Here is a 23,439-nt window from a genome sequence, read left to right as displayed (position 1 = left end):
GTGGCTACCCAAGCTATTCATCAGCCCAAGTCATATATATATATACAACAGTCATTGGAAAATAAAGTCTTATCTGTTTGCTGGGTTGCTGCCTTTTCTCCGGATAATCAGCATCCAGGTTTAGAAGTCTTGTTTGTCAGCTCCAGAGATCTGTGTTCTCTCGGTCAGTCTCACCTGGGAGACTCAGGAACCTCTGCTCTGTTTCCTTGTTCAGCTCACATGTGAGCTAAGGAGTCTCTCTTCCTGTCTCAGAGGCAGGCTTTTTCTATCACCTGTAATCAGCCAGGTGGTGTTAGTTAATTGCCTACCAGCAGTTAACCACCACACTGCTGGATTAAAGGCACATTTGTGAACAGAAATAAGTCCCCTGTTACATACCTCCCCTGTTTGTGGGAAGCTCGGGCTTACCACGGCCAAAGCCCATCCTTCCACTCTCATTCGAGATCTTTCTGTGACTTGAATGAGAGTGGATGGAGGAAGAGAACACTCTGTCCCGCTGGGATTGGAGCCCTTTCTCCAGTTTATTTTTGTCTCCTCCCGAAGGTGCTTGAGGTCAGCACTCCTCAGTCACTCGAGGAGGACTTTTTCCAAGTAAAGTATTTTTACCGAGTGCGCGGTCATGAGATTTCCGTTTCGTCGGGCATTCCTCTTTTTGTAGACAAACTGTATGGCAACAGTTGTAGAGCAGTTAGGACTAGCCCTTAGAGTTTTCCGCTCTTGAAGCGGTCTTTCTGCACCTCCTCCACACAACGGAGTCGCCAGTTCAGCTTCTTTGGGACTGAGTTGCACCTCCACCTCCCTTTCCAGAGAACGTCCTATCTTTTCAGCTTCTTCAGCTAAGGATTATTCAAGCTTTGATTCTGCACTCCTACCTCTGTTTGTTGCCTGTTGGGCAGCTGCAGGTTTGGCTAGTGCTTTCTTAGGTGGCTCAAACATCGTAATCTTGTTTTGAATGTACGTGGAGTCCCCAACTCTCACTGTATCCTTGTCCTCACGGGCATTAGTTACTGTGGGATACCGGTGCTTGGGCAGAGCCAATACCTTTTCCTGTATTGAAGGAATCTGTAAGTTACTTGTCTGCAGGGCCTCACTCTGTTTGAGTGCATCTTGCAAGTGTCTTCTCAAGGAATTTATCTGCGCACTTTGCTTTCTCTGAGTCTGTATCAGTGTCTCCTTCATATTCTGGAGCTCTGTAATTTTTGTCGTCAAGGTTGCCGCTGCGTCTGTTTTCTCCATGGTGTACTGACTCAAGGGAATGGAACAGTCTCTCTGTCTCTCCAGTTCTTGCTCCAGTTTCTGGGCCTTCTCCCGCTCCCTCTCATACAGAGTCACCTGGTATCGAAGCTCCGCCTCCAATGATGCTCTGGTGACTGCAGCGTGGCCTTTATCTCCTCATACTGCTCTGTGGGGACGTACTGGGTATTCAGACGTTCCTGCAGCGCTTGTACCTCTTTAGCAGCCTGCAGCTTTTCTTCCTGCAGCGTTTGCTGCTTCTCCTCGGCATACTGGAGGTGCGTACGCAGACCTTGCAGTTGGTTCTGCAGTCGGTGCTCTGCTTCAAACTTTTCATCTTCCAAAAGTTTATTTATTTCTTTAAGCTCATGCAGCTTTTCATTCTTTCCCTTGACGTGTTCTGTCAACTCAGAATTTTCTTTTTTTAATCTTAAATTTTCTCTTTGTTCAGTCTCTGTACTATTCAGGGCCTCCTTGCAGTCCACCTTCCATTGTTGCACATTTGCATGGAGGCAGGCTGTCTCCTGGCGTGATATGGAAAATAGCTGAAGCGCTCAAATTCAGGTATATCTCAAAATTATAATAAGCCAGACCACTGTACCAGGGTACTAACAATTGATATAGTACCTATTGTGTCATATAATGGGTACTATCCTCCTGAAGACAGGTGGTGTGTGGTGCAACCCACTCACCATCAGTCTCATTGGCAGGTTCCCCTGAAAAATATGCAAATACTCACATCCTGGTAGGGCAGGCAGGCAGGCTGTGCAGCTACTCAATGCAATACAGGGAAAAGGGAGACCAAAAAGCGCACCAGCACAAACGGAGCAGGAAGAACCCAGAACAAAAGAAATGATTAAAAGGGCACTTTAATGTGGCAAAAGACCACATGTCTTTTGCCACATTAAAGTGCCCTTTTAATCATTTCTTTTGTCCTGGGTTCTTCCTGCTCCGTTTGTGCTGGTGCGCTTTTTGGTCTCCCTTTTCCCTGTCTCCTGGCGTGAGACTTCCATCTCCAGGTTGAGGGTCTGAAGCTCCTTCTGAGATTTGAGATTTAAATTAAGATGTAGGATAGTTTTCTTTGAACTGTCCAGCTCCTCCGCGAGACTGTGTAGTTCCTTTCTGGAGACTTCCAGTTTTATGTGGCCGCTGTTGATCTCATGCTGTGAGGCATCCAGTGCTGCACGAAGATTGTGAACATCTAGCTGAAAGACTGTAATCTCCTTCAGTGCCTCCTCATAATTCCGCTTCAGCTTAGCCATCATTTTATCAGATTGGCTAAGATTTTTCACAATGGTGGCATTATTAGTGTTTGCAGCATTTAGCTTGGACTTGAGATCGTCCAATTCTGTTCCAGATTCAGAGTACATTGCGAGCACCGTCTTCTGTAACTCAGCATTATCTTCCCTCTCAAGTTTCAATTGTTCCCGGAGCAGATCACAGTCACACCTGGCAATTTCCAGGGCATCTTCAGGGCTGGCCAAGGGATCGTCACTCACTGGTTCCGGCTCCGCTTCCCTGGGTTGGTTGGTTGAGGGTTCCTCACTGTTGGCACCAGACAGACACTTCTTTCGGTTATCCGACTTCTGCCTTGGGCCCTCTGGATATTCGGTAATTTGCATGACGCATCCTCCATTTTCCCTAGGATGTAGGACCTCTTGGTCCCCCTTTTTCTCCGCAGGATCTGTGGACGTGTCTGTTCCTTCCACGGTACGTGAAGAACCGCTTTTCTTTTTCTTTTTTCGCCTTTTTGTTTTGGAAGACGCCATCCCCTCAGGGATACTGGGGTCGCCGTCTTCATTTGAAATGTTAGCAGCTTCACTGGATCCACCATGATTTTCTTGCAACTGTATTAGCTGATGGAAATATTCGGTGATCCGCTGCTCTTGCTCTTTCTCCTGCCGATCATATTCGTCATCATAGGGAGCGGTCTTTTCGGTTCGTACCGAGTTCAGGCACCCCCACCATTCTTGGGGTGTTTTGTGAGTGGGACTCCCCGTAAGAGATGTCTTCCTCTGCATCGGACTGGAAGGGCCACTCTTCCGTAGGGTAGGGTTCATTCCAGGAACGCTGCATCTTGTCCTCCATTTTGGGGCTATCAGGTGTATTTTTCTTCCTGACCTCAGGAGGTGCTATTGCAGCTTTTGTCAGTGTATTTGCTAGAACCCCAAATGGTTGTAGTCATACAGGTGGGCATATTCTGCTTGTAGAGGTCGTAGCTCTCACAGGCCTCTCTGTAGACTTTTTCTTCCCTTGGGTAAGTTTTACAACATTAGCATTACGGTGCATGCATTCACTCTCATTGTCTGAAAAAGGCCTGAAGGGACACTGCTCTGTGTGTTGGGGTTCTTTACACCAGGAACACATTTTCTTCCCTATTTTTACAGTGTCTGTATTTGAATTCAGCTGGGTGGCCATTTTAAATTCCCAGGGTTCTATTTCATTAAATACAATGCTTGCTAGCTGCCCATTTTCTGGCTTCAGCAAAGGCATTTGCTTTACACCATTTACTTGCTATGTACAATCCCTCCGCTTCAGCAACAGAATTTGGTTTTCTGCTTGAGTTCAGTAATTTTCAGTCTCATCTTTGGGTATTATGGCATTCACTCTTCACACTTTGGGTGCCTGTTTTACTCCCAGGATACATAAGCAGATTTTACTTGCAGGAAAAAAAACATTCTTTGCAATGGAATATTTCTTTCACTCCCGGCAGGGTGACTTAACACTCAGCAATTGGCTTTGGGATACCTTTTACACAGTTCAGCAATCCCTTTTCCCCCGGTAGCGCAATTTTACACTCAGCATTTGTTTGCTGAAAATTCCCCTGCTTCAGCACAGTCTTGCATCAATGTTCACACTTTTCTGCACATACTGCATTCACAGCTGGTAGTCCTATGCGGTGTGGCAGTCTTTACTTCCAGAATCATTACTGCTTTTTTTTTTTAACGAAAACAATAAAGCCTAGCTCCTCTGGAGCGCTAACTCATTTCTTGAACCCTGACTACTGCTGGAAGGCAAAGCCACTTCATCAACAACCATACTGTATTACACATCATTGTGATAGGCAAGTAAGGTTTAATTGCTTCAGCAGTCTCTCACTCTTCTCTTGGGATTGGGGAAACAAGTCCATCTGTGGTGTTGTGGCTTTCTTCAGTGCAGTGTAGATTTCCTGCCTGGATGTGTATCCCTTTAATTCTGGTCTCTGTATGGAGGCGTGGGTTCAAATCCCACTTCTGACACCATATGTAGGAGGACATGTGCAGAGGTACACAATGGAGACTGTTGTAAGGTGAAATTAAAACAAGGCTTTATTGTGCCTGTCGCTTTAAACAGCAAAAAATCAACATAAGCGAAATAGTGAGCCAAAAAAACCTACTCCACTTTGGCATAAATGTATCCTTATATTCCAGCCCCTTTAACTGGGTGGCTACCCAAGCTATTCATCAGCCCAAGTCATATAGATATATATATATAGACAACAGTCATTGGAAAATAAAGTCTTATCTGTTTGCTGGGTTGCTGCCTTTTCTCGGATAATCAGCATCCAGGTTTAGAAGTCTTGTTTGTCAGCTCCAGAGATCTGTGTTCTCTCGGTCAGTCTCACCTGGGAGACTCAGGAACCTCTGATCTGTTTCCTTGTTCAGCTCACATGTGAGCTAAGGAGTCTCTCTTCCTGTCTCAGAGGCAGGTTTTTCTATCACCTGTAATCAGCCAGGTGGTGTTAGTTAATTGCCTACCAGCAGTTAACCACCACACTGCTGGATTAAAGGCACATTTGTGAACAGGGATAAGTCCCCTGTTACACATAGGTAATAGGAGAATTCATCCCTCAGTCTCTGTCAGTAATAGTAAACAGATAGAATCACCATACAGATGCAGCAGCCGTTATTCGAACAAATCACGGTGCCGTTTTTGTGTGTGCTTCTGTACTCTTCGCGGCATTAACGCTAAGCCAATCGCCCCAGGCACACGTGTTTGTCGCGGTTGCTTTGTTTGAATTTCATGGATTGTGTGTAATTAAATGCAATGAAATGAATGAATTGTAATGTGTATAGTACTGTGCTACTTTGTCAATTTCAGGTGTTTAAAAGCCAGAACACTAAAATGCCATTTTATGCACTTGCGTCTTAAGGCGGTACGGTTGGAAGAAAGCCCGCGCCATGACATGGTTATTCCAGAGAAGGTAATTCCACCCTGTCATCATTGTATTAAAAATATTTTGATCAACCAAAATGAATACAGGGAGTTGCACTGGGGCAGATGTAACTGGGTCAGTGATGAAGGATTCATACATATATCACTCAACTAGAGTGTTTTTCACAGTGTTATCAATATTACATATTAAGTCAAAACAGAATGAAAAAATAAATGGAGTATGTCTTTGGGCCCTCCTTCCCACCCATGCGCTAGTGAGAAATGGAACAGTATCTATGGTTTGGGACATGCAAATGTTACACAAGCCAATCACTGTGACAACTGCCTACCTAGATGCTACTGTATGTTAAGGTGGCTGTCAACATGAAGACAATAACCGGTGTTAATTCCACTTATGTTGTGGAACTGCTTATCAACAGAGTTTGGGTGTTGGGCTGTTAGGGCCACCACTAGATATTCAAAATAAAAAATAACGTAATTTGTAATTTTTGCCAATGAGATAATGATAATGGATGATGAGGGTGGACCTGCATGCTGTTATATTGCTGTTTGCATTGTGGACACATACAACTATCGACTGTAGATAGTACTGTACCAGTGAAATTTACAGTATTATTTGTTAACTTCATAATCAGTGACTATAGTGGACTGACTGGACACAGTCCAATTGATGCGATGACAGCAGACTTATCTATGCCACCATGGACATTGTCAAGTCAGTCACTCAGCTCATCATTCAAATCAATACTCATCATCACTGACTACAGTAGCAGTAGCTTCACTTGTCTCAGTATCAGTCCTCTCAGAGTCACCAATCATCGTTACCACTATATGCTTTAACTAATATTCTCTATCACTATTCTAGAGATCATACAACTGATGAGGAATAAGCGTAATCTTTTAGTGGTGCTTGAGTTAGCGCACAAAATCGAACAATAATACAAACATCACAGTTGCCAATAAGATTAAGAAATGTACATTATAATGTAGTAATGTAAAAAACTTTTCAATCAATTAGGTTGTTTTCAATATGTTAACAATCAAGCTAACAGCAAAAGTGCATCAAATTATGAAGCATTTTTCCTAAGAAGGAAAAAAAGTGTATGTCCTGTGGCCCTCGCATCTCTAGCTTGGAGACAGGAAGCATAATCAGGTGGGGACATGGGGGTCTGTTTTTGTTTTCAGTCTGTAACAATTGACTCCTGAGCATTTCCCACATTCAGTGCAAACAAACGTACTTCTCCTGTGTGATGCTAATAGAAGGGGGTTAATATAACATGTATTACCTAGGCCTTTCCTGCAGTTGCTACATATGTACATCTTCACTGCATGTGGTGTCATCACAGGGAGGAGATGCCATAAACATTGATGCTTTTTAACCCCTTGCTGCTGGAGGGGCCAGCGACACATTGTATGAATGTGACGCAAAGCTACATTAAGTTATCTGAGAGTCTGCCTCTCACTCAGTAAACATTGGGGATCAGTGGGACAGGAGTAGGGCAGAAACAGGTGCTTCTATTTCCCGCTGAGTGGATGATGTACTAAGCATACTTTAGGTCTCTCTCCAATCCCTCATTTTTGCTGGAATCGCTGTCGTCCGAATTTGTCTCTGAGGTCAGAGTGCAGTCTGGATCAGTGTGTGCTGCAGATTGAGGTCCCCAGTAGGGCTTACAGAAGTTGTGACGATCGGGGTAGCTAGTCTTCATAATAAAGGTGAAGCCCTACTGGTTACCCCTGAAAACCATGGGTCCCCGGTAGCTTAGAAGCACCATAAGATGGGGACACTGTTTGTGTTATAACTGTTCCTGTTGTACAATAAACCGAAAATTGGCGCAGAAAGGAACCTAAATTAAGCACTCTGGTAAATGTTAGGATCTATTATATAGAACAAGAGTCAGGAATACAATAAAGTCCAGAAACCCTATTATTGGTATACTAAAATAAAGGTTATACCGGTTGATTAATCCTAACTCGCATTGGGGATGAAGGGGTTAAATGTCTTTGCACCACACTACTGTATTTGCCCTGTCCCAGACTTTTTTACCCCCATTTGCAGGCTATTCCCTGCCTGCTGTAATGAAAGAAAATGCATTGTCGGCTATATTCCTTTTGCAACACAAGATGGAGTAGTGAGCACCACAGTAAGCGCTGATTGAAGAAGCGTGGCTGCAGTTAGCAGTCTGTAACCACAAATCAAGTGAATAATTGAACTTGCGGTTAGATTTGAAGTGGATTTTTAATACAATGTATCCGTACCTGGTTAGCCTTGTAACTAAAAAGGCTGGAACCCTATTGCCGTGGGAAGTGGTTCAATTGGCGTGAGAAGTAGGTGAACTTCGCTTCCCACCGGCAAGCCTTTCAATTACAAGGGCTAACTCGGGAACGCAACCATCCAGCACCCTGATTTTTTTGGGTGCAAGTATATATAAATCAGACACAAACATACATATATAAATTACAGTCGTGGTATATCGGGAACATGATGTTTTATTAAAGGGTATAAAACTGTGATTTTAAAATGTACAGGCAGGAACTGTTTTCTGTAGGCCCGGGAAAAATTCCTCTGACATGTAAATATGTTGGAGGTGAATGAACTGCGGGTATTTTCTTCCTGGCACTTCAAGGGGGTCCTGCTGAGCCGGCGACCCTCAGTCTAACGAAATGACCAGGATGAAAGACCGCAGAGCACCATAATGTATACATGGCCAGATTCCTGATAAGTAGCAGAACCCAGGCCATTGACACCTATGGATCAAACCTCAGACTAAGAGGCGCCAGCAAGAGGGTGTATCCCAGGTTTGCTAAGTTGCCTGGGTGTCAAGCCGACACATGCGGTTTGTGAACCGGAAAGCTTTTTTGCCCGGTTTTGCAAACTGCGGGCATTGCAGCCATTGGTTGGTTAAATGTTCCCACAGAGGGGATTGGGTGCACATGTTAAGGATAGCCAGTGACATCCTATAACAGTGCCCACCGAGCTATCCCCGGTGTGCTTCCTATGATCCATGATGTAACTACGCTTCATGCAGGACTTTGTTCAAGCAAAGTGGCAGTCGTTCCAGTAAACAAGGGGTTAATATCAACGCAACCAAGAATCTATCCCAAACTACGGAATTCGTTAGCCCTGGGGACTCCTGAACGAATTCCTACGAACCACAACAAAATACTTTGATTTGGCCAAGATATCAGATCGGCAAGTTGCGATCTAGCCACAGTCCTTTAAACCAAGACTACATTTCTTGCGCTTGCATGCAAAGGACAATCTATTTCGTTTCCCTACCCCAGTAAGTGGTGTTTTATGTGTATTCTGAAGGTGTCGTGTGTTTGTTAATCCAGGAAATAAATCACAATTTATTTTGCTCCTTGTTGTGTTCAATCGAGTACCGTGAAATATAATAAGTGTTGATAAGTTTGTGTCCACCGTGACACCCTATTACCATGTATAGGGAAGGAGGGGGATGGCAATGACTGGATGAAAGTGCATCTAAGTAGCAATACCCTACTGGATGATAATTACCCCTAGAATTACAGATGCAGTGGCCGTTATTCGAACATTTCACGGATCCATTTTCGTGTGCTCTGCTGTATTCCACGTGGCAGGCACACCTGTGTTTACCGCGGTTGATTTGTTTGAATTTCATGGAATCTGATTTCTTTGTGTGCAATTCTTTGTGTATCCGTGGCATAAATTAATTAATTGTAATGTGTACAGTACTTCTCTACTGTGTCAATTTGCAGGTGTTTAAAAACCAGAACACTAGACTGGGCAGATATATGGGAAGCGGCCGCAAAAAGCTCAATATGCACAGTGGTAAAACAGAACTCCTACAAATTACTATATCACTGGTATGTGACACCGGCTAGGCTCCGCACAATATTTAACACTCACTCGCCGTCCTGTTTTAGAGGCTGCGGACAAAACGGATCGATGTTGCATATCTGATGGAGTTGCCCAAAACTGGTTCCCCTCTGGAAGCTTTTCTTCCGTCTGATCAATAGGCTGCTAATTGTGAACTTGAGACCCAACCCATGAGTTGCCCTCCTAGGAAGGCCAATTCCAGATATACCGCGAGCCTCAGCCAAGTTGATCGCCCATATTATGTCAGTCACGAGATACTGTATCGCTGCATCTTGGAAAAAACAAGAGGCTCCTTCTCTGATCATGGTTAAACGTAGGATATGGTATATATCTGTTATGGGGAAACTCACTGCTTTCCTAAGAGAGAACAGCCATAAGTTTTCCCAAGTCTGGGATCCCTGGTTTGCAGGAGAGGGAGGACAAGGGGACAATAGAGAGCTATCATTTATATAGAGAGGAACAACCGCACCCTCCGAAGCCGAGCGCACAAAGCCTGAAACAGAGAATTTCCTATAGTATATGGGTACTGGAGAACTGACGTGTTAAGAGCTCAAGGAGCCTGACATAATATGAATATCAGTAATAACAGCCACCACTTTTATAACAGAAAAATCACAATAGTACTACTACTTTGTCCTTGGGCCTTTCTGTACTTTGGAACTTTAATAACAGAACTCTTTGAAGAGCTTATATCCATGATGTATCTTGGCTAGGATCCGATAGGCTTACAGGTTCATTAAGCCGTGCCTACAGCAGAGACTGCGACTATTCTAACACAAACCAGTGGCAATCGCCAAAAAGACCCAGGTACACCCAGGTACATTCTGAATGCATGCCTTAAACTTGCCTTAAACTAGCCCCAGCATTTCTGCATTTATTAATGGCCCATCAGAATAACAGCGGGGGTCCCTGGCAGTCCCATTCAAACTGAATGGGACTGCCAGGGACCACTACTGTGTTAATCCTATGAGTCGTTAGTCAATGTAGAAATCCCTTAAACTTGCCTTAAACTAGCCCAGCACATACCCAGCACATACCCAGAATATAACCGGGCTAGTTTAAGGCAAGCTTTAGAATAGTTGTAGTCTCGTCTGTATATAGTTAGGTAGGCTGGCAGCACCTTACTATGCAGCCCTTTAGAAGGGTACCCAGTGTGTGCTGTCCTCCACGTGTAAATAATCCTTCTACAGACCAGCAGGGCAGCGAGAGTGTTTTTCTGCTAAGCATTTGAAAATACTTCACTTTTTTCTTCCGCTGACGTCAACGCGACCTCTCGCGTGAGATCTCCTGCTATGCTGTGAGCCAAAGCGGTTAGGCGTTTTCCGAATTGACGTGCACGTGTCTTCCCGAGTGGCTTCAGAAGCTGAGAGCCTCAGAAGCTATTTGAGCATGCCCCACGGAACAGCAACTCTTTGGTGTGTGGATATCTTGACTTCAGAGGGAAAGAGAAGCAGACAACTCTCGTGGATCAACTACTAAGTAGTCAGGTAAGCCCCATCTTCATTACAGAAAAACACTAACCTCTACCTCAGCAAGGAAGGGCAGAAAAAAGACTGCCTAGGGAGGAAAGAGAGTTTTCTATTCGATCTCAGCTGGAGGGTGGAACTTAACCCATTGGTGACCACTGTCATGGGGACAACAAGGAATATATAATACAATTACATGAACATGTATAGCATGAGGGCCAGAGAGACCACTTCTCTGAAATTCCATTCAATCATAGCAGGTTAATACAAAACTATTAAGTAAATATTGTTTTTGTTTTAGACCTTTAAATGTGCAGCAGCAACACACAGCCTAAGCAAGCCATAGATAAACCCTGCGACAAATGACTTCAGCTTGAGAGTTCACCTCTATTTACACTGGCGACACACTTTATTCGAGCTCGGCTAGTCCCACGAATTCGGGTATACCCGGGTGTATTGAGGTTTGTGACTGTTTTCTGCCCGAGTGCATTGGGTTATTTTCCAGGCAGGGATTGAAGCATTTTATTCCCGCTGGCTGCAATACTGCACAGTATATATATATATACCGCATTACAATTCATAAATTTATGCCATCTGGTAGACACGCGAAGCATTGCAGCCTATTAAATCATAATCATTATCATTTAACAGATCAGCCGCCCGTCAGCCAGGCATGAACCCAGGCTGGGAAGGCAAACGCAATGGGGCTTGTCAGAGGTGAGGAGCGGCGCATTCCAGGTATCTGCCAGGTACATACTGGGTATTTGCTCGAATAAAGTGTGTCGGTGCAGTATACTCCTCTTTGGCTCCTCCTCCACGGATCATGGATTACGTTTGTGGTTCAAATTATCCATCCGTCGTGTGTATTGCCAGTGATGGAATTTATTTTTGGAAAAGGCGGATTGGCCTTTTTGTGACTGATCCAAGGAAATCAAAGGAACTGGACCTATCCAAGGTGGATCCAAATCCGCAAAAAATGTCATCCATGTCTAATAATTACATGTTTGCATTGCTTCGCAAAATAAACCATAAAACACCATGCAACACATTCTAGTTAATACGAGTCAAAACAAGTTAATGCCAGATCGGATGCCTTTTTCTCATAATAGATATTAATAAATAATCCTGAAAGTCCTGTTTTAATATTTTTTTTATTAAATATGCAGTGACTACTGTACATAATAATACATTGCGTATTAATGCATCTAGTAATTATTACCAAGTCAAAAACTATTGGGTTTTTTCCATTCTTAATGTACCTCATGTGTATTACAGTACACCATGTGAAATCAGACAAACACCCAGTTATATACCAAAACAAATGTATTTTCATTACTGTAATCTTCAATTTATCTAACAGTTAAAAATGGTTTACAATGTTCATTTGCAATATTTTCAAAAGCATACATATTTAGCCCAATTTACTGTCCACAGAACTTCAGGATGAAAGGCAAAATGCAGTAGCTAAAGGACAGTAAGAACTGTGGCTGCCTGAGGTTAGTCAGTTCTTCTGAATGTGAGCCCCCACAGAGAGATTTCCTGAGGCCGGGGGAGGCCACACTCCATTGGTTCCCTCGGCAACATGAGCATTAGGTCTGGCTACATCTGTATTTGTAAGATAGTTTATGCAGATCTAATTAAAGGTATCAGAACCTACTGTACAATATGGTTTTTTTTCTATATGACTATAAAGCAATATTATAAATGTTTATATATTGTTTATAAAATTATATTGTACAGCGAAATAGTTATTTAAAAAAGGAAAATTGAAAATATAGTTTTGTAACTCTTTTCTCAATAATGGTAGAATCTAAAATGTACTAATGGTAGGCTTTAGCTTATCATTTATGCATGAAGTTGTAATCACAAGGGTAACATATAAACACAGCTAATTTTATGGTTGTTCTAGAATAATCAGTAATGAAAGTGACAATAACATTAGTTCAAAAAAGCTGTTTTCCACAGAGTGCTAACAGAATACAATTTAGTCAATAGCCATTAATCCATGCACAGTACTACTTGTTCCAAGTGCACCTAATTCAAAATTAATGCATCCTATAAACTGGCACTTGAGTGGTTAAATGGAATGTTTTCAGCACTTTGTGGTTTTAAATGGAGGTAGCATGTGCAAAGGACACCAGATATTTCAATAAACCCATTAAATAGCAGCAGATTTCAGAGTCATTGCAGTCTTAACTAGGAATATTCCAGTACTTACTGTAGATTACATTAGAAATGATATCCCAAAGGTTTTAACATTACTGTGTTGATAATGAGAAGAACATGGCTTGCTGAAGGTAAATAATTAACTAACAATTATAATAAAATCATTTTACCATTTAGGTGTCTCAATTACTAAGCAGCCTGGTGTCACATAAAATATCACATGTTGGAAAATATAGTCTTAGAGCCAACAAAGCATTGTGATCATTGTTATTTTGTATGTTTGTTTGTGTGAGTGTATATATACAGTATATATATATATATATATATATATATATATATATATATACATATATATATATATATATATATATATATATATATCCTTCAAGTTTTCCAAGAGTGATACAGAGGAGGAGAGTGGGGAGAAAGAGGTGGAAGAGTAAGAAAGAGGGAAGAGTGTGTGTGGGAAGAGAAATATATTGGGTAATAGAGAGTGAGAGAGCGAGGAGGTGTATGTGAGAGAGGGGAAAGGGAGTGTAATTGAATGAGAGAGTGGGCTGGTAAGGCCACCAAACCAAGAATGCCCAGATAGAAACTCTAGTCCTTGACCCTGGGAACAGGGCAAATGACAGCTTTTGTCTGACTTTTTTCAGGAGGATCGGGGTTAGATTGTGCTTTTTGGCCATTTTTGGAACCCTTGTTCCAAGTTCTTTCTATGCCTTTAGCATAATCATCCTGATCTCTCCTGAATTTCTGTAGTTTAATTTCAATCACTTCTTTTTCTGTTCCCTTATTAGATTGTGCCTCCAATTCATCTGTAATACAGTAGTTGCTTAACTAACACTGATATATTTATCTAGTATTTGATGATATCCTTACTAGTGGTTAATTTATCAATATGTTTTTAAATTTGCTTTATATTATATTTTTACTATATTTTATGTTTTTATTACTATATATGTTCTAATTAAAGTATATTACTACATATTTGGGCTCTACATATGTTCAATGTAGAGTGAATAAGTATCCACTTTCATTACATCTTGGCTATCTCAGACATTGTAAACATCCTTACCTTGTTAAGTATCCACCTATGGGAACTCAGTATAGAGTATATATGCTCCCAGTATCTAGTCAACAATACTCCTGCCGAAACCGAGGAAGGTGAAACGCGTAGAGTGACGTTGACCAATCAAATCCACAACCGTCCGGAACCCCTGGAAGCGGATGACGTCACTTCCGCTATCGGTGAGACGCATCCGTGACACGCACGCCACAACAGAGGGGAAGCAGAGAAACCATTGATCCTGCTGCCGAGATCCGTTGTGTGAGATCTAAATGCTTGTTTACACTTTTCATCATGTGAGTGTATTGGATTTTACTTACCTTTTATAAATATTATATACAGTCTGCACTATGTCCGGTTCTCTTGTTTTACACTAAGGTTCACCGGAGTGTACATTTCCATTGGGAATATTTGTATTTTCACCGCACTGCTGGCGGATCATCATCCAAAGATACCATTACGTGTATACTACCCATCTCACGTTTGTGAGTATTCTACACATTGACTTGATACTACTATCTTCACATTTTTGTTTTAACAATATTGCACCATCAGAATATCTTTCTGTTTTCACATGTTTGCGCTTCCCGATGATCTACACCTTTCCATTAAAGGTGTTGGAAACCTGCAGAGAAGCGGCGAGATGGGACTTAGAAAAAAAATGCATTTTTCCTGCATAGGATTGATGCCGGGAATCTCTGGAGCTGATATCCATTAATATTAGCACCAGAGACCCCTGGCATGAATCCTGTGCAATAAAAATGCATTTACAGTAAACTTCATTACCATAGCGGATAGCCTCAGAGACCCCCTACTTCCCGAGATACAGGCCCCGTTATGGGGGGCCAGTATCTCCTATGCATTTAAATGTCCGCGTCACGTGACCATGGGAATAAAATGCATAGGAGATACCGGCACCCCATAACGGGGCCTGTATCTCGGGAAGTAGGGGGTCCCTGAGGCTGAAACCAATGCGGTTCAGCTCAGGAGACCCCCTGCTCATCTATACTATTAACAAAATTAAAATGTATACACATAAATTTCAGGCGATATTTGCACAGGGAGAGATGGCTCTCTCAAAGCAACTCTCTCTGCAGCAGATACAACTTACCGGGTAAGGCCTTTTCAGAGGGTCGTTCATCAGATCACTGGCTTATCAACCGTTTTTGAATTTTGCTATGACAGGTAATGAAGGCTTTCTGAATACCGTGATAGCGACGCTCATAAAAAGGGTGATTTAAATGGTCTGGTGATTTTTTTTATGAACCTTCTCTGAATGAGGCCCAATATGTTTTACTACATCTGTAGGTAAACCATTATCCATGTATTAACCTGTGATTGGCTGGAGTTTCAGTTAATAGGACCCTGGGCTCTGGCCATCATCGACATGTTTCTGTTTTAAGTATATTAACTTATAACTAGCAGGTTATTGATATTACTCTGAAATAATAAAAAGAATGTTATTAATATTCAAGAACACTTCCTACTGTCACTTATTTGCAAAGACAGAGAGAAACTGGTCCAAATTGAGTTTCTATCATTCTCTCTCTGCTAGTACTGACATTGGATGCTGTTACATAAAAAAAAGCAATTAGGCGTAAAAAATTATACATTATTTACTTAATCAAAGTTGTAGCTGAACTATTCACAACTAGGCATTAACCTGTAACTGACTGTAGTTAATAATAACTAGTATTACTATAAGCACTGTCCTTTTGTCAGTGTGGTATGGGCTCTCTGGCCCAGGCCTTGATAGGTTTCTGTTTATAGAATATTAACTTGCATCCATAGTGCAGGCAGCTATTGATATTACTCTGAAAATAATCACAAGAATAATTATTAATATTCAAGAACATTTCCTACTGTCAATTATTTGCAAGGACGGGGATAAACTGATCCTCCACATTGATTTTCTGTCATTCTCTTTCTGCTACCAATATTGGTGGTGGGCGCAGCAGTAACTGTAAGAAATTAAAAAAAAAACACAGCTTAAACCATTATACATTATTTACTTAATGAAACTTGTAGCAGAACCATTAACAAACCACCATGCATTAACCTGTGCCTGACTGGAGTTAATAATAAAAGTAGTATTACTATAGTGACTGCCATTTTATCAGTGTGGTGTGTTCTGTCTGGCCCAGTCCTGGATATGTTTCAGTTTGTAGCATATTAACTTGTATCTAGCAGCACGTTATTTATATCACTCTGAAATAATCACAACAATAATTATTAATATTCACAAACATTTCCGACTGACAATTATTTGCAAAGACAGGGATAAACTAGTCCACATTGAGTTTCTATCTTTTTCTCTCTGCTAGTAGTGGTGGAAGCTACTATTACATAAAAAAAACAAGTTACAGTCACTTAAGAATATATACATTATTTACTTAATAAAAGTTGTATCTGAAACATTAACAGCCAGGCATTAACTTGTGACTGATTGGGTTAATAATAAGTAGTATTTCTATAGTGACTTACCCTTTGTCAGTGTTGTGAGTGCACTGGCCCAGTCCTGATCCTGGACATATTTCTGTCTCTAGTATATTAACATGTAACTATCAGCCAATCATTGATATTAATCTTAATTATTTGCAAGGACAGTGATAAACTGATCCAATCAATGTGATAAACTAAACAGGTCCCAAATTGAGTTTCTACATCAAACTCTCTCTCTCTCTCCAATACACCTAGTGTGCCGCCTAATGCGCAGCAGCAGGAAGAACAACAGTAGCTTTCACTGCCATATTATAGCACTATATATTACAAAAGTGAAGTAAAATAATTACATCAACATGTCTAATAGTAGTAATAGTAAACAGGAGGGAACTAAGGCGCTTACTCTATGAATGGATGATGCAAATTATAACACGGTGATAATCCTACCACAAATCCAACTGACTCCTCTGCATACAGCAGTATGCTATCACAGTGTCAGTTGATGGCGGCTCCAACCACCGGGAATCATTCCAGGATCCCCAAATACAAGAGATAGAAAGAATACAGGGTGAGCGCACTTAAATTATCAAAATACCATACACTGTGGTGTACAGGGTTTCTACACACACATTGGTGGAGTGAGGGAGATAATAACAATAACTACTCACACGGCCGAGTGTGAGTAACCGCTCATCAAATGGTATCTTTACAGTCACTTTCTGCACAGCTCCAGACGGTCAGTGTGGGGTTGTCCAACTCTGTACAGATTCCCTGGTCTTGCGTCACAGGAGGAGGGGAGGGGAAGTCCTCACCCAAGGAAGGATACACAATGTGTATAGTAAAAACATAATAAAGATTTATTAATAAAAACATACATGAACTCACATCAACGTTAATTCAGGTGGTCACAGTCGAGTCCGCTCTCTCTGCTCTTAGAGTCTGCTGCTACGCCACCCCGTCTGGTGGTTTGTTGCAAGGCTCCATCAGTGCACACATGGGGAGACTCCTACAGCGACCGCTGAAGGTCAGAAAGGTCCAGCTATTTCGAGCAACGCATTTCGCCAGTATATGGCTTCCTCAGGCTCTTTGAATGGGCTTGTTACGCCGATGGGGGTTTAAATACCCTCCCACATACCCTTCCACATTGACTAATTGCAGCCCCTCAGCTGTAAACACTTGTCAATGTCTTAAATCAGGCTTTGCTGGATTCTTTGTTCAGTGACAGAACGGAACCACTACTGTGTTAGTATTCTGATCATTTAGAAATTCAAGGGGCAAGACATTGCACGAATTAATCTAACAAACTTCTAGCTGCTGGATGAAAAACTACAAACTAATAAACAATCAAACATCACTATTTGGTAAGACTGAAAAAAATTTAAACATGATATACAGCATGATGTGCTCCTAGTAGAGCTCCTAAATTTTTATTTTGTTTTTACTATATACACATCCTTCCTTGGATGAGGACTTCCCCTCCCCTCCTCCTGTGACGCAAGACCAGGGAATCTGTACAGGGTTGGACAACCCCACAGTGACGGTTTGGAGCTGTGCAGAAAGTGACTGTAAAGATATCATTTGATGAGCGGTTACTCACACTTGGCCGTGTGAGAACTTATTTGTATTACAGTATCTCCCCTCACTCCACCAATGTGTGTGTAGAAACCCTGTACACCAAACAGTGTATGGGCTTCTGATAATTTAAGTGCGCTCACCCTGTATTCTTTCTATCTCTAATAGTAGTGATACCAGTTTTAGTGTTTTGAATAAACATTTGGAAAGTAAACGCAGAGGGGCAAGAAGACTTGGATGTAGTTTTTGTCGAGGCACTAGTGAGGAATCTGATAAAGTCAAATCAGTTAAAGGTGGTGCTGTTGGTGTGATCCTACTTCTAGTACTCACAGCAGTCACAGGAAATATAAGAAGAATGACAATAATGACACTTTCACTGAATCACAATCTCTTTGCTGAAGGCCAACGTCCCCTTCCCCCTCTTTCTAATAGACAATCAACTTCCAGTTAAGAAGAGAATTTAAAAAAAAAGGGCAAGTTCGAGTCAACCTGCTATGGCCCTAGCAAGTACTTGTGAAACAAAGATGGATAATGTGTCTAAGAATAATATTGAGAATGTTAATAACACTGTTAGTTCTAGGGAAAAGACAGGCTCACCAACACCGCCACTGACACCAGTTTCTTAACCATTATTAAGTCCTTTGTAAAAGGCACATCCTTCCTTTCACAGTCCAAAAAATCTATTATTACAGAACAAGCTCTGACATTGCTATTACTAGACTCTTAAGAGCTGTTAAAATAGTCCGATGTTGAAGAGGGAGAGTCATCAGATATTCAATCACAGGGAGTTGATGACTTTGAGGAGTGGGGGAGTAGAGTTGATGATACTGTACATCTGTTCAAATATTACTTGTTATGAATGAGGATTCTGGTGTTGATGAATATTTTGCTGATGCTGTTAAAACTGGTATTTAAGTGGCACTGGTGGTGGTGGTTGTGGTGTTTGTGCTGGTGGTGATGGTGGGAGTGGGGTTGTGGTATTGGTTGTGGCCATGGGCAATAATGAATTTGATAATGTCTCAGATAAAAGTGATAATACTGTGATCGTTATTCATGATTGTGAATAAACAAATTCAATCACAAGTAAAAAGATCAATATATTCAGTAATAATAAAGCGACCACTCGAAGAAGTTATAATAATAATTATTATAAAAACAACAACAACCCTGTATATTCATTATTTAATAAACAGAAGCAAACATCATCATCAAGTACATTACGTACATTGATGTTTCCTTCCTCGTGATCAGCATCAACAATGCCCTCAGTTATACAGACATCACCTTAGATTGTAAGCTCTTCTGGGCAGAGACTCCCTTTTCCAAATGTAAAAAATGACATAACATAATACGGCTACAAATTTAATTAAAAACAACAACAACCTCTTTCTCAGCCGCCATTGTAGTGACACGGTTGGATCGTTCAACCATGTCGTCCCACAAGACGTTTAGAATAAAGAGGTTTCTTGCCAAGAAGCAGAAGCAGAACAGACCGATCCCACAGTGGATCCGTATGAAAAATGGTAATAGGATCAGGTATAACTCCAAGAGGAGACACTGGAGAAGGACCAAGCTTGGGTTGTAAAAGTCGCGCCGTGGGTGGCACACGATGGGTTCCTTGTGAAGACCGTAATATCTTGTAACACAAGTTGTCATTTTTGTAGCAATGGCTGCTGTTTATTTTGAAAATAAACAAATATGAAACAAAACAAACAAAACAACAACAACAACAACAATTTCACACTATCAGAATCCCACTCACAAATTCCCTGTTCTTTTGCGCTTTAATCAAAACCAACAACATTTCTTCTCATGGTAGACAAGGCTGGAATCCCTGAGCAGCTGTGTAGAGGTGTCTGCGTCCTCTGTGTTCATCGAAGCTCGTGCACACTCACTTCCTCACAGCGTTCTCGTTCCACCCACTGGACATGATGACGTCACTGGTCCAAGTAGAAAACTTTGCTTTAAACTCTGCTTACTTCCTCAAGAGTTTAATGTCCTTTAAGGAGACCCTGCCCCTTATATACCGTCCTTCATCATTTAAATTTGGAAACCTCTCATTTTGATTTGTCAATGGTTTTCCATTAGAGAACTTGTCGTCCCAAATAACTACATAATTACTGTTGTCACTTAAAATCAACAATATGATGAATAAAATGGAGTAAATCACTTATTATTATACATTACTAACATAAGAATTAAATGAACAAAAGTAACTAGGAAGGACCAAATGTGAAAAGATCACCCCCGTTATAGAAGAACAGACACAACTCTTAGAAGGCTCAATCTTTGAGGAATTACCCCAGATCCTTTGGTGCTAGGGTCCCAAGATGGTAGATACAGTAGGTCTCCCTTCTGAGATCTCTGTAATCCTGCTGCCTCCTCTCCAGTTAGGTATAGTGAATTTGATGCCAATGCATCTTAATCCCCTAGGGTGTTGATTGCGTGTTAAACGAAAGTGGTTGTACACAGTGGGTTTTTTAAGCCACTCCTTATGATATGGATGTGCTCCATTAATCTTCTTTTAAGTGGTCCTTAACCATATACTTGTCCTCCCCACATACTGGAGTTCACAAGGAAAACTGCTACTGCAATTTATTAAAGACTCAAGTTTATACACTTTATTAGTTGTCTTAGATTTAAACGTGTTCTTATTATTGCTTTGTTTGCATCCATTACAATTCAAACAGGTATAATATTCTTTTAGTCCTTTAAACAGTCAGACTTGGAGACTCTTTCTCAAACAGCTAGGGGCCAAAGACTGCTTGAGATTTGGGGCCGTCCTAATGACAACTTGGGGGTTTTGTGGAAGGAAAGTTCTCATCTTTTCATCCCTCAATAATATATTCCAGAACTTTTTAATTATTTTTTCGGATCTCTGATGCCATTAAATTGTAGTCCGTGATGAACAAAATTCTTACATCCTGATTAGCTTTCACCTTCTTTCACTTTTCATATTTCATTAACTCTTCCCTATTGACTAACTCAACTTTATGTATAGCCGTTAATATACTGTATCACATATTTTATATCTTCTACACAAAAATTTTGTTTTTAATTCCTCAGATTGTTCTTCGAACCTCCATTTGGAAACAATTTCTTTTGAGTCGTAGAAATTGTCTCTGGGGGATGTTCCAAATCCACCTCGGATCATGATGGCTGGACGCCAAAAGGTAATTATTGGCGTTGACTGTTTGTGGTAAGTTTAGTATGAATCTCATTCCTCTCCACAAATATAACAACATCCAAAAAGTTTATCAGATAATTGCTGCTCTCTGAGGTGAATTTTAGATAAATCTAATTATTAGTAACATAATCCAAGAATTGCTGCACTATGCTATCCCATATGAATATGCGTTGTCTATGAAACGGCTGTTGGACCAAATGTGAACCCATTCCCACATACTATACTCATAAAGATGCTAGGGTAACTTGGTGTGAACCTCGTGCCCATTGTAATGTTTGAGCCTTCTACAGCTGGTCACTATACAATACTGTAGATACTGTACAGTATGCTGTTATTATTTGCAGCGCTGATTGTATAATGCCTGAGTATAAACTTTAGCTTATTAGGCCCACAGGATTACTCATGTTTCAGGAGAACCAGTGATTGTAGAATGTTTGTTTTTCATTTAAAATGGTATGGTTAGTAAAATAAAAAGTTACAAACCCGCCACCATCCAGAATACAGCAAACACCACTTGTGGATATATTTGCATGTCTCAGAAAGGTCTGTAACCTTGTCTTCCCCATTATTGATTAACAAACAGTGCTTCCACTACAACCAATGATTCTTGGTTATGACATGCAAATGAGCACTCACAGTGAGAAATGATTTACTTCATATACATTTTTACATGGATCCCTAAAACTATGCCTGCTGTATTACACCACTTTTCAGCACTTCCTGGTTTAAAGAATGCATAGCTAGTGAACCTACTCAGACAGCTGTTCCAATTTGCATGTCATTACCCACAATCCCTGGCGATAGTGGAAGCATTGTTTGCTAATCGATAATGGGTTGCAGGCCTGTCTGAGACATGTAAATGTATCCACAAGTGGTATTTTTACTTGCTGTACATTGTACTGTACGTTGGAGGGTTTTTTATACTGTTTTTCACCGCCATATCTTTTTAATGTCTATTTACACCCACTTACCAGCTTCAGGTTGCGTAGACAGCAACTAATTTCGCACTGATGAGACCTAAATTGTTACAACAGCACTTGAAAATGAAATTTGGTAGTACACTGAGGCTGTTCATCCTGAACTTCCGACAAAGCCTAAAAAAGTTGACTTCATCAGTCTCACAAGAGGGGCATAGTCAGAGCCCCTCCTGCCCTAGCTGCCATTACTCTCTCACTCACTCTCTCTCTCTCTCTCTCTCTCACGCTCCCTCTTTCGCATTACTTAAAATCTTAGAAACCAAGCCTCTGAGGTATTTTAAATTAAAAATGCGGGATTTTTACCAGTTCACCTTTTTCTAGTCATGGGCTGTCTGGTAATATTGGCAAATATCCAGCGCCTTCTTAGGGGCCTTAGTACTGTAATTAGTACAGCCCTAAACAGGCCTTTAGGTCAGTAGAAGTAGAAATCACTGATGTGGCTTTGCTGCATCATACTCTTAGAGAAGACTCAAATCAGTAAAACATCAAAGTTTATTTTGAGAATATTCAGCAACACATCTCAAAAAAGATCACAGAAAACCTCCTACATGTTTCACACCTCTCGATGCTTTCTCAAAGTGTTAAACATTATCTCAAGAGTGACCTTATATACAGTGTACAAATAATTAATTCTCATGAAAAACAACTGCACCAGTTAATAAACCATTTTTTTTTACAAATGTAGAAAACTGATTAACATTTGAACATTCTGATTCCCTTTGTCTATAAATAAAAAAACATTTCATTATATAGTTATAGAGTTAATGTACATAGTAAATGACGTTGAAAAAAGACGTCACTCAAGGTTGACCTATGCTACTTGGGTTCAACAAAGACCTTAAACTTTAGAAAGGCAGATTTTAATAAACTAAGGTCTAATCTACATGTAATACACTGGAATGATGTTTTTTCAGGGAAAATGTAGAAGATAAATGGTCTGTCTTTAAAACATTGTTAGAAAAGCACACATATCAGTGTATACCCTTGGGTAATAAGTTTAAAAGAAATAAGTCAAAACCAATGTGGCTAAATAAACAGGTAGGGGAGGAAATGGAAAGGAAGTGGAAGGTGGTTAGATTCTTTAAGTCAGAAGGGACGGATACATCGTATCAGAATTATAAGGAATGTAACAAGAATTGCAAAAGGGCAATCAAATTAGCAAAAATGAATAATGAAAAAAGGATTGCAATAGAAAGTAAGGTCAACCCTAAAAAGTTCTTTAGTACCTTAATAACAACAAAATGAGAAAAGAAAATATAGGACCCTTTCAGTGTGAGATGGGTAGGCAGATTATTGGAGATAAGGAAAAAGAAGAGGTA

The 23,439-nt window shown here is 40.8% G+C and overlaps 1 protein-coding gene across 1 annotated transcript; it reads left to right on the top strand.

Moving 5' to 3' along the window:
• Positions 1–19,343: 19,343 nt before the first annotated feature.
• LOC142488583 (large ribosomal subunit protein eL39-like) lies at positions 19,344–19,671 on the top strand. The gene has a single exon (XM_075589042.1). It carries the CDS (start codon positions 19,386–19,388, stop codon positions 19,539–19,541), a length of 156 nt encoding a protein of 51 aa, XP_075445157.1. The 5' UTR covers positions 19,344–19,385; the 3' UTR covers positions 19,542–19,671.
• Positions 19,672–23,439: the final 3,768 nt, after the last annotated feature.

Source organism: Ascaphus truei, chromosome 2 (assembly GCF_040206685.1).
Source record: "Ascaphus truei isolate aAscTru1 chromosome 2, aAscTru1.hap1, whole genome shotgun sequence".
Taxonomy (NCBI): Eukaryota; Metazoa; Chordata; class Amphibia; order Anura; family Ascaphidae; genus Ascaphus; species Ascaphus truei.
Note: the sequence above shows the minus strand (reverse complement) of the source record. Positions and strands in the feature narration are given on the sequence as shown.

Excerpts from the sequence above, each read along its gene's own strand:
- LOC142488583 (XM_075589042.1), top strand. The coding sequence starts at position 19,386 with ATGTCGTCCCACAAGACGTTTAGAATAAAGAGGTTTCTTGCCAAGAAG.